Source organism: Gouania willdenowi, chromosome 17 (genome assembly GCF_900634775.1).
Source record: "Gouania willdenowi chromosome 17, fGouWil2.1, whole genome shotgun sequence".
In the NCBI taxonomy this organism is placed as follows: domain Eukaryota; kingdom Metazoa; phylum Chordata; class Actinopteri; order Blenniiformes; family Gobiesocidae; genus Gouania; species Gouania willdenowi.
In genome coordinates this window covers 25,845,315-25,857,781 of record NC_041060.1, presented here as the reverse complement: position 1 = coordinate 25,857,781, position 12,467 = coordinate 25,845,315, and the positions used below count along the sequence as shown (strand labels likewise).

The 12,467-nt window shown below is 37.3% G+C and overlaps 1 protein-coding gene across 1 annotated transcript; it reads right to left on the bottom strand.

Moving 5' to 3' along the window:
• Positions 1-3,583: 3,583 nt before the first annotated feature.
• On the bottom strand, positions 3,584-11,767 carry LOC114479688 (mitochondrial ubiquitin ligase activator of nfkb 1-A-like). Its single transcript, XM_028473506.1, has 6 exons — positions 11,636-11,767; positions 8,693-8,812; positions 5,846-5,933; positions 5,640-5,760; positions 4,158-4,389; positions 3,584-4,078 (listed from the first exon to the last, which is right to left on the bottom strand). The coding sequence occupies exons 2-6, from the start codon at positions 8,807-8,809 to the stop codon at positions 3,587-3,589; spliced, it is 1,050 nt and encodes a 349-aa protein (XP_028329307.1). The 5' UTR covers positions 8,810-8,812; positions 11,636-11,767; the 3' UTR covers positions 3,584-3,586.
• Positions 11,768-12,467: the final 700 nt, after the last annotated feature.

The window sequence follows — 12,467 nt, the reverse complement described above, 5'->3', positions numbered from 1 at the left end:
TGCTTCTGATTGGTTTATTATTGTGCGATTGTAATGGGGGTGGGGTGTTGCTGGGGAAGTTTGAATAACAGTGAACTGACCAAAAGTTTATGGAGGGAGAGTAAAGCGACCGGGTGTGAGCACCTCTTAGTTACCAAGGAGGACAGCAACCATGATGTCACAAATTTATTAAAAAGATTAAGGTAAAACAGATTAAAATGCCCACAAATTAAAATCAATGTATGCTAAAATCCATTAACGATGTGGGCTAAGGAACAAATAAAATAGGGGAAAAAGTCACTGTCCACAATAAAGTGCAATGTGCAGCTACGCCCAGGTCCTCCGCTCTCCCTTGTCCCAAGGCGGTAGATCCCACTGGTCACAGGCTCAGGGTCCCCTGAAAATGCAAAACATAGGCCAGCACGGGGGTCCGAGACTACGTCCGAAGGAGGGGTGTTGCCACGTCACTTACAGGGCAAGGCAGAGTTCCCCTCTGCCTCTGCGTGTATGTGGCTCTTAACACTCCAATCAGTCTCGATACTTCCCGCTGGCTCCAGCCCTCCACACGCTGGGACACCTACACAGAACAACTACCGGCAGTCAAACGTCCCACAACAATATCCCCGATCTGACTTTGTCCAACAAGTGTTACTACGGTCCCATAGGGTACTCACACGGAAGGCAGAGTCCTCCTCTGCCCCTGCGTGTATATCGCCTCGCAACACTTGTGATCCCGGCGTGCTTGTGGTCCCCGATGCGTGTGCCGTCCTGTGCCCTGGGAACCTGGAGGGCAGGGTCCTCCTCTGCCCCTGGGAACCTGGGGAGGACCCACAGCTTCCCTGCTGCTCCTTCTCCTGTCTGTGTCGTTTTTCCTCCCCCCTGCTCCTTCTCCTGTCTGCCCCTTTTATTGTGCTCCAGCCACAGGTGCTGATTAACCTCAGGTGTGTTGATTTGCCTCAGGGGTTGGACATAGTCATGTGATGGGGTTGATCAAATTACAGCATGTGACTGGCAAGGTTCATAAAACAAAAGCTAAAATGCACTGCAAACTTAAAACCAATACAAAACACACTAAAAACACAGCACACAATACAAAATAAAATACCATTTCACAGCAGGATCACACGATGCCTGCCGTGGTTGGTTAGATTTAGTCACAAGGAGACATGGATTGGTTACCTCAGTCAGTCAATCAGAGTTACTCGACCTACGGCAGGCCATGAGGACCAAAGTTTATTATCATGAAAAAAACAATAATCTATTGAATGGGGAAATATAAGTGTGAGAAACGTCAAGTGTGGCGTGTGGTGTGAGAATGGGTTAAATTGCGTGACTGTCACACTCAAAACATGAGGCTTGGCAGCTCTGTAACTATCCCAGCAGCTAACTACAACAGCAGCTAACCATCACAGCAGCTAACTACAACAGCAGCTAACTACAATAGCAGCTAACTATCACAGCATTAACTATTACATTGACCTGACACTGACCAAAAAAAAAATGACCAACAAACACAGACCAAACACTGACCAAACAACTTATGAACAAGTTTTTATGATAATAACCTTCAACTGTTAAACATTGTTTTCTTAACCTGGTTATATCTTTTTAACCTGGTTACAGTAGTTTTACAATGTCCAATGATCATTTTAAACCAAAAAATAATAATTTACTCAGTAATGGTTGGGTGTAGAAATGGCTCAAATTACTTATTTTATAAAGTCCTTCAGTACAAGTAAGATTACTGATTTAGAAATAAACTAAAAAAAACAAGAATAAGTATCCATAAATGCAACTCTTTTACAGTAATGTGAATACCTGTAATCCATTACTTTCACATGACTGGATTGTTCACCTACAACCTGAGTTAAATCACTTTGTTTAAGGTTACATCATCCCATTGAATCAGGCTGATTTCTATAAACTTTACTAAATGCTCCACAAGGATGGACAGAAAAAAATAAAAGTATGTTATTGGCTTGTTTCTATTTAAATTTGTACTTTTCATACTAAAGTTTGAGAATGACGTAATTGTGGGACGGAAGTTTACTGGAAAGGACTCATAGTTTACACGGGTTTCAGCACAGAAAATATACACTCGTTGTCCTATTTTTTCTCCTTTTTTCTGTTGATCATCAGGCGAACACGGTAAATATTGTTTATTCAATGCTTATGAGTGGTTTAAATAGTATGTGTGACATTTATATGGTAATTTGTGTCAAACTGTGAATCGTCTTTGTTATTTCAGTTTTCACGGTGCTCCACCCGTCAATTTTTCTGTGAAGATTAAAACTTTGAGTGACATCAGTTTGTCTCGTGAACTTTTTGAAAAACCAACAGTTATATCGCCCCTGCAGTTCTCAGTGCTCTCTCATGCTGTATTTCATATTTTAGGTTTGAAAATCTTTTAATAGATTTGCTGAGTCATCTGGAGCCAGGAGTGATGTCATACCACTTTTCTGCCTGGGCGAACCTCCCAGTGGGGCTGCACAATTAATCACATTGTTATCGTGATCACACTTTAGTTGCCAGTATTAAATTAACCTGATCTTTGGCAATATTTACATTTAAAATGTGTGCTCTGCTGTAGGGGTGTCCCGATCCGATATTGATATCGGATATCGGTTCGATATCAGCCAGAAAACGAATATTGGATTTTATCGGACTGTATCTAAAATCTCCGATATAAGCGCTCCGATTAGTTTTTGATGTTTTTGTCCCCACCCTCAGTTGTTCCCACCATATACTGACAGTAAAAAATAAACTGAAGTGAACTTGAATTGTTGACTATTGTTCTCTGTTTGAGAAACATTACTTGATCAAGCCTTTTCTAACATTCCACACTACAAAATAAGTAATAAAAGTATGTATGATTCGTGCTGATATCGTATTGGATTAATATCGGTTTTGGCCACCACACAAGGCTGCAACATCGTTATCATATCGGAAGTGAAAATGTTGTATTGGGACAGCCCTACTCTGCTGCTTATCTAATCAGGCACTTTCTCAACCATTAGTCAGTGGCAGCTTTCAGTAATTTTGGTGGATTGATGAGAGCTGTGAGCTGCAATTATTTCCAATGAGTTGCATTTTGTGATAGCACTCTGTAGTAGTGTATTTATTCAGTTAACCCTTGGCACATTTTAAATTTGTGGGTTAATATCTTTTTTTTTTTGGTACAATTTTTATTTAAAGCTTCATTTTGCACTGTATACTGTTTTTTTTTTTTTTTTTTTTAAAGTAGTTAAAAAGAAATACAGATTATCCCTAACATGATGAATAATTGTAATTATAATTGTGATTATAATATTGATCAAAATAATCATGATTGTGAGTGTCAAATTCCCCGTTCATAAATAGCAAAAACAACTACTTTGAAGATCTGCTGAGCAGTTAAAAATTTTTAATCCTTCTGATTACACACATACAGTACAACCCTTTCAAAACAGCAAAAGTCTCATCATCAGTGAGCAAAATAAGGCACAGCGAACTGTTTCACTTTGAATATTTTTAACAAATTAATTTCAAGAGCGTAAAAACTTGGCATTTGTTCTTTGAATTCACTTTTATTGGAACAGGGATTGTAAAGCACACCGAGGCCTTGCAATCACGATGTCACCTCAGTCAACAATTGAACCACTCTGATGATGGCCTGTCTGCAGACGGGGCAGCGTGGCTGTGGTAAGGCCTGATAGCATCTGAAACAGCAGCATACATGTCCACAGTACAACAGGACACAGTTACGTGGCTGGTTGAGGCAGATCACGCAGGTATTGTCCGGTTGGTTGTCCTGTCCATCTTTAAGTCCAGTGGCGTTTAGAGCCTCACCCATCAGCCTTTCAAATTCCCTTCGTTCCTGCTCCTGTCTCCTGCGGCGATAGAAGCGAAAACCCACCCAGAAAAGCACTGCCACCCCTGCTAGGGCACAGACACCAAACCCAAACTTCCACCAAAAAGTGGAAGACAAAGCTTTTTCCTTCACATGGGAAAAGTCTCTCAAGCTGAGGAGGTACTCGGCTCCATTGGTAGGAGCTCGGAGGCTCAGGGTTCCATCTTCGTCTATTATTAACTCTCCAACGCCTGTGAGTGTGGTGCCAACCTGGAACAGACAAGTCCAGTACTTTACAACCAAGAATCTATTTGGAAACATTACAATATAAATAACATGAGATTCTGACCTTGAGCATTTTCTCGATCTCCAGGAAACCTTTAGGCTTCACCCCACTGAGGCATTGTCCTATGATGTCACCAAAAGTAGAAACGCTGTGGTAGAACTTCTCATGAACCGTCTCCATGTAATCTCCAGAGGCATGGAAAGGTTCCTGGACCCTGACTGTGGTTTCATCTGAGCCCACCAACACAAATGGTACCATGGAGGCTCTTTGATAGACAACTCGGTCAATGACATCCCTGGAACAAACATATTGAATCAACAGGATTAGGAAACACATTGTTTTTAAAATGTCTAACAATCCCTTAACTTCAATTCCAAAGCAACACTTTGAGGTTTCCAGCAGTTTGAGTTACTCAGTCTACAGACTCAGATTATACATTTCAAAATGTCCCAAATTCTGTTTTATTTCCATTTCATTGGCTTTACCTAACTAAATGTCATTACGGACTATTAAGTTCACTGAAAACATGCCAAACATGCTTAATACGGAAACTGAGTTAATCTATTGTTATTAATTTCATATTTCTCTGCTGTAGAAGTGTGCCTAATTACCTAGTGCGTGTTTTGACATACGTCTGTTTTTGCTACACTTAGTAGACACTGTTTCATATCACCAGATTTCATAGTGACATTTGAAGTTTCCCTCTCTTTACTCAACCATTTCTGTTGGAAAATATCATGTAAATGCATAACCTTGGCCCAAAACATGAAGGTGAGGGTATGGTCTCTGTCATATTGCAATTTCTGCTTCTGGTTTCAGAGTCTGTTAGCGCACGCTTCTCAGAGATCCTCTGGACTTTATCACAACTGTACTTGGTCCACGTTATAACGATACAGAGCTCTGTGTGCTTGGATAATAAATAAAGCTAAGAAGCTGATTTTTATCAAGAATTTCAATGCACTTTGTGTTTTATTGAGAGAACATATTTAATTTGACTCTTTCAGCAGCCCAGTCTGTTAAAGGCCTGTACAATATTATTTAATGTATGAGTGGGGTCAAGTTAAACATTGTATTTAATGTTGTGCATTGTTAGAATGTCAGTGCTAAATATTTTTTTTTTTTTTAATGCAATTGCAATGTTTTAATTTTAGTGAGGTTAGTACACATTCAGAGGCATAAATGCAATTGGACTTAAAAATTGCATAATCATTTATTTCGTTTTTTCGGTTTTCGGTCTTGGTTCCTCATTTTTGGTTTCAGTCAAGAATTTTCATTTCGGTGCATCCCTAGTCTTTTAGACTGGTTTGAAATTCAACATATGATGCCACTTTAAACAAGGCACTAAGAACTGTGAGATTGCTTTCTCTTCCTTAGGAATCTGATATAATATTACTTGACCTTTAATTTAATTAAAGCATTTTAGAAATTCATTCAATTTGACTTTTTTGGAAAGCACACCTATTGAGCTACGTCAAACGGCTGTGCATTATAACTGGAAAACATAGAAACACACTTGTAGTGTAGTTCATTGACTCAGTTTCTCACCATTTGAGTGACAGGCTGGCCCACTGGAGGCGGGGCTCTTGAAGCATAAATCTCTGCAACACGCCTAATGTGTCGTTGAAGAAAAGGCTCCTCAAAGGTTCATCGATTGACTTCACTGTACCTAAAAGAGTGGCAGAAAGGAGGGGAATGGTTAAAATACACTGAAGTGAATTGGTAAATAAACACATCAGCAGAACCACAATTACCTTCAATGACAGCATATTGAAGACTTTCTCCTGGAGTATCAATAATAAGGTTTCTGAGATTTTCATCTATAGGGAGGATTGGGGCTCTCTGAAATGACAAAACACACATTAGAACACATGCTAAAGTAGACAGTAGATCATTTTGGAATAGATTATTATTCATGGTTTCTTTTTGTGTGTAATACTATAATCATATGTCTTTATACTCAATAATCCTGTTAATAAAATACATTCTGAGTCAGGCCAACTTTTTACAAAGCCCCACAGGACAAGGACAAACAGTTTTAGAACATCTGATTTCAACTTCATCTAAATCTAAAAACAGCACAACCATGTACGTAAGCGAAGAGACAAATCAGACATAAACAAGGGAATCAGATTAACACTAAAAGTCAGTTTGACCCAAAGATCACAAAGTCTAAATCATTAACAAAAAATAATAATTATATTTTAAAATAAAACTTTATACACATTAAACAACTCATGTTCATATACTAAAAAAAATCAGACACCATAGACCCCTAAATGATAAAAATAAGGAATAAATCAATGATCTTATACATCATTTGTATTGCTTTAAATCAACAGTAAAATGTCATCTTTAACTAACTATAATAACTGATCATTGGATTTGTAATCGTAAAACATCTTCTCATTGAACAAATACTGTTAGATATAAACTTTAACTTTTGAAAATCTGTGCTTTGACCTATATTCTTTGTGCATGTCTTTATCTTTGATGAGCTCATGTTTGACCCTGACAATCATAAATGTCTTACGTATCACAACAAAAGAAGACACAGATGCAGCCTGCATGTCCCAGCCGAAGGAGGAGAAAACTAGATAACAACATAGAATGAAAATGCTGAGAAATCTTCATTTGAGGCCTAAGGAGTGAGCAGGCCCTGACACCCACAGCTCTAATAAATTGATTGATTCAGCAAAGCAAAACCTTTGACTATGTCTCTCTCTATGCAATCTCAGGTACTGAACATGAGAGTTAGCTCAAAAACTCTCACAATAGCAGAGCTGCCAAGCGTCACCCTTTGAGTGTTACAGTCACGCAAATTGACCCATTCTCACACCACACGCCACACTGGGCATTTCTCACGCTTATATTTCCCCATTCATGATAATGAACTTTGGTCCTCGCTACTTGCCGTAGTTTGAGTAACTCTGATTGACTGACCGAGATAACCAATCCCAGACCAAGCCAAGTCTCATTTGTGCCTAAATCTAACCAACCACGGCAGGCACCACGCAATAATAAACCAATTAGAAGCAACGTAAGGCGGGTCTTGACTAGCCGTCTCTAACTAGTATCTTCCTCACACAACACGCGCCGAGTCGTCGACATGCTTTCAGAAAGAAAGTTTCTAGTTCACTGTTTATATTGCTGTGTGTGTGTTATAGTCAGTGTTTTCTAGTTACTGAAAAAAAGTAACTAGTTACCGTTACTTCATTCACAAAGTAACTCAGTTACTATTTTGACTACTTACACCAAAAAGTAATGCGTTACTGAAAAAAGTAACTTTTGAGTTACTTAGATTTAAAGAATTTGTGTCCATACAGCTTCATATCAGTGCTGTAATAATATAATAATCCACTGTTGTATCAACTGTGTATGAAGATATATATGTTGCAAAATGTGAGAGCTTGTAAAATGTGATGTGAGAGCTTGTAGAATGTGATTTCAGCTTGTGCATAAAAAATCCATTTAAAAAATAAATTTAATGTCACAAATGATGGAAAAAATGTATAGACTGATATTTACACATAAAGTTACAGCTGCAAACTTGTAATCCAACATTTATTCACTTGTTTTTAATTACTTGTGTAAATGATCATTTACAACCACAACTCTCCGGTTACAACTTCTCCAATCTGCCGCTACAGATGCACAAACTACTTTTCTCGTGTGAATCTGCGCTGCTTGAGTTTTGCAACACATTTTGCGAGACGTTTGTAGTTAGGAAAAGGTTCTTAGAGTCATTTATGAACAAAAATAGTCATGGAGAGTGATTCTCCTTGTTTATATTTAGGTGGAGATGAGGATCGAGAGCTGACAGCTGATGGAGTGGCCAAGCAGTTAATGTATTTTACAAAATCTACAATCTGTATAATGTGACGAAGCAATAAAACAATGAACATGTATGTGAACTGTCTCATGAAAATGAAGATTTTGTAAAACACATTAAACGCTTGACCACTGCATTCATAAATGCCTACAGACCTTGAGTCTGCTGCTAAGACATTCATTCAATCAAAAAACACTTGATGTTTTAATATTTTTTACATGATTTGCTTTTTAATGACCTCCTTTCTGTTGCAGACAAGGAGAGCTGAGGTAAAGGTAGCACTGCCTTGGGCCACAGTGTTTTAAGTGGGAGCCCCCTGCCTCTGTCATGAAGGCATCAAAATTTGCGACAAACACCTACAATATGAGACATGTCCCCAGCTAAATGATGAAGTGTTGGTTGAAATGAAATATTGACAAATAAATGTATTTTGTCAAAATTCTTGTTACAGTTTTCATTTCTAATTTCTGGTTGATTAAAACTAGCATTAGGAGGCCACAGTGCAGGGAGAGCTGCTGGCATGGAGGTGAGGACGTCAGTCTTAAGGTATAAATCAACGTTAAAACAGGTCAAAGCCATGTTGAAAAAGGCCAACATATTTTTTCCCGCCAGAACGCATCATGTCACTAAAGTCTCACTCTTGTCATTTTCTGAAACTTGGCAGCCCTGCAAAAGCTTTTAAAACAAGATTCCACAAACATCCACATGCAACAAACTTGTAGAAAACTGTAGATTAAGATTTACAGTAAAAAATAAAATATAAACTTACATTAAGATGTTCAACATTGGCTCGACTTCTCCTGTACATGTAATAGCTGACTCCTGACAGGACCAAAGTGGCTCCCGTTAATAATAGTTCTGTAGCAGTCAAAGAAAACTCAGCCATTTCCTGCACAGACAGACACAGTAAAACACATCAGCACAAATCTGACTTCATGTTCAAGCTTTTTATAACTGTAGTTAGAGTTTAATGAATACAACTTATCTGTTCACCTGCTAAGTAAGAGAAACCAAAAGTGACCTTTAAAAGTTGAAAAAAAAGCTTAAGCAGGAGCATGAACAGCTGAGGCCAGAAAGCAAGTTGTACATTTCCTGTTAATCCCATCTAACAGCGTTTGTTGTTTTGTACGATTCTAAATACCTTGAAGAGAAAATATGCTTCTCATCATGTTATTTTCCTTCTTCTTTGGGTTTTTCATGCACCCTCTTTGTCGTACTACCGCCCTCATCTGACGGTTAACTCGTACCACCGTTCTTTAACCCCCGGAAGTGTTTAATTGGTGGCCACCATAGATATTATAATACGTAGAGGCCGCATCGACTGCTGCAGCCATAGATATCGTATATAAAGGCTAGATGCCTTACGGCGGATTCTGCCATGGCATCACCGGCGGCCATCTTTACTTATTTTTATTTATTTATTCAGTTTATTTCCGACATGGTTACATTCCCTTTTTTTTTTTTTTTGTACATGCTGAAAAAGGAGACAAGAGAAGCAGTTTGCTTATCTAAGTCCCGTCCCCTATTTTGAACACAGAAAAATTACATCAAAGCTTGTCTCTCTGGTCAAACATTCTTAGGTTGTTCTGAACACAATTTCATTTTTTTTTTTTTTTTTTTTTTGTTCTTTTTTGTGTAGGATTTATTCTCATCTGTAGTCAGTGTTGTCTTTTTTTATTCCTCCTCCTCTCTATCGTTGTTCGTGTCTGCCTTGTTCCCTGTGGATTTCATTCCCAGACGTTGTTTGCGTTCCTCCAGTTCAAAAGAAAAGTTCATCTTCTTTTGAAGTACCTTGATATCTTCAGAAAGTTTTCTCAGCTGACCAATCACCATCAAGGCCTAATTAGGGGGCGGAGTTACTCACAGCCCCGGGCAGCTCTCTGACGGAGTCTTGAGGAACCAGAGGGAAGGTGAGTGATCTGCCAAATGTAAATACTTTTATCTCACTAAAATCTTGACGGATTTGGATACAGTTTGCTTTCTTATTAACGTGGCTACAATTCTGGATGTTTTCAAATGTTAAAATTGCAGCTTCTCCCTTCAAAAAACAACTTAATCATGGAGCATAGTTGTGTAAGGCTGAGACCGCCAGATTTAACTTTGTTAAAAAACATCTTACGCTATGTTTCCTTTAGCAAATTGCTGACTGAAGATTGAAGTGAAGATTTCAGACTTTTGTGCAGTCTACGGATGCTCTAATCGCTGTTGGAACCAGAGCCTGTGGAATCACCTTTCACATGTAAGATATTGCAACACTATGACTATATTTAGGATATATTTAGTTACTTAGTGGAAGTATGTACAATACAGGTCCTGTTACAAAGGAACAGCGGGGCTGACATAACAGAATTGCAATATTGTTGTTGACACAAGGCTATTTAGAATATGTTTGTTTAATCAATCACTGAATGTTTCTTTTGGACACCTTTTTACCACTATTTTAATGTGGTTAGTCTTAAAATATCATCTGAAGTATCCTTATGTAATAAATATTATTTATTGATTCCACTATGTTTTTGGGTCATTTCTTATCTCTGTCCTCCATGTGTGTACCTCCACAGTAGTCTAGTTCTGGGATTTCAACATGCAGCATCTCTTAATGTGTATTTGTAAACGGAAATCTTGTACATATTTTTTATTGCAAATAAATGTCACATTTATAAAATATTACTATGATACAATATTTGTTTAAACTAAACATGTAATAATTAAAATCATTTTATCATATTAGTAATATTCCTGTAATAAAAGTATACATATATCTCGTGTTGCCATTCTGTACGCCGAGTTTTAGTAGCTCATATATTATTTAACATATTAATACTGTGTGTGTGTGTTCATTGCACCTATCTGAAGTCCAATGGGGAAATAAGTAGGTCATCCAAAACTATTGACCGGAAGTGTAATATAATTATCCATAAGTGCAATGTTATAACGACACCTCTGACCTTTATAAAATAAACAAAACCGTTTGAAAATTGAGCAAGATATTCTTATTTAAAAAGTACATGCACAATTACTGCACAATTATGAGCTGACCGTGACAAGATGGCCGCCAGTGCGGACGAGTGATCTCGCCTTTATATGATATCTATGGGTGCGTCAACAGGGCGGCCATCTTGGACCGGTGGCACTCGCTCCTACAGTCATCTCTGGAGGAATGATGTGTTTACACAATTAAAGTTGTCATAAATCGCTCAATTCTCAAGCAATTTTCACGGGATTTGTTTGTAACAATCGTCAGAGATAGATAGATAGATAGGTAGGTAGACAGACATAAATAGAACAAAAGGAACCTAGAAAACGTTCAGATGTGCTCAGGGTTTTATTGACAACATTGTTATAGGCTATTCACTGTATTTGACAATTATTATTATCATTATTATTATTGTATAATGTACTACTACTGTATTATTGTTATTGCTTTTCTTATAATTATCATTATATTCTCATATCATTGTATTATTATTGTTGCTATATTATTATTAATATTACATTATATTCTTCTTCTTCTTAGTAGTAGTAGTATCAATAATAATGAATATTGTTTATTATTAATATTATTGTTTTTATTATAAGTGTTGAGTGGTAAAACCAGCATTTTAAATATATCGAAGCACCTTGTATCATAGCTACATGTGTGATATTTTTTTTTAAATTAAACAGCTTGAAAATCTGTTCAAAATTCAACTACTTTGAGATTGAGAAATACCTCTTTCTGTCGTAATGTCCACTGTCTCCAACAGCACCGGTTCAATATGGCAGCGCTGTTAACGTGTCCTTCCAAATTCGATGCCTACGTATATAATGTCTTTGAAGTGGCCAAGATAAAAGAACGTTTCCTGATGAAAGGAGGCGCGGCCATAGGATTATGACGTCACCTAATGGAAGCGCATCTTAAAAAAGTGATCGCTTTTTCTTCACTCCATTCCTTAATTCCGTGACGTCATCCACGGGATTAAGGAAAAGTGGATAGGAAAGGAGATAGGAGGTGAACACTTGGCCTGTTTACAAACTCTTCTTTTTCTTCTTTTGTATTTTATGGTGGTTGACATTCTGAACGTTGTATTACCGCCACCTACTGGATTAAGAGTGAACCATGGCTCAGAGGAACCAAGCATTTTGTCTTGTTTTTTTAATTTATTTTTTTTTATTGAAAAATAAAAATTTACAACAAGTCAGAAGTGTACGTTATAAAAATTTTCTGTGAGGAGACAAGCAAGAATCACATCTAAGAAACTGAAAGAAAAACTAAATAAATAAGGGTTAATGAGTAATGATTCCATTTCTAAAATACTATTGTATATTGTCAAGGATTGGATGCTCTTCGTCTTCTTTTTATGAATAAGGGATATAGTTTTGATATATTCTTTAAATTCACACAGAAAACTTACAAAGTAAGTAAATTACTTACTTACTTATTTAAAAGTAAATTTGTTGAACCTACATTTGTGAATATAGAATTTACCATATGAAATGAACAGGTTTACAATGAAATCAACTTCATTATTCTTATCTTCAAAATACATATCGACACATTTACA

Bases quoted from the DNA above. Each gene is read 5' to 3' on its own strand.
- LOC114479688 (XM_028473506.1), bottom strand. From the start codon at position 8,809: ATGGCTGAGTTTTCTTTGACTGCTACAGAACTATTATTAACGGGAGCC. The intron at 4,390-5,639 runs GTGAGAAACTGA...TGTTTGTTCCAG, and splicing joins GCCAGCCTGTCACTCAAATG to GGATGTCATTGACCGAGTTG. The intron at 4,079-4,157 runs GTCAGAATCTCA...TGTCTGTTCCAG, and splicing joins AGATCGAGAAAATGCTCAAG to GTTGGCACCACACTCACAGG.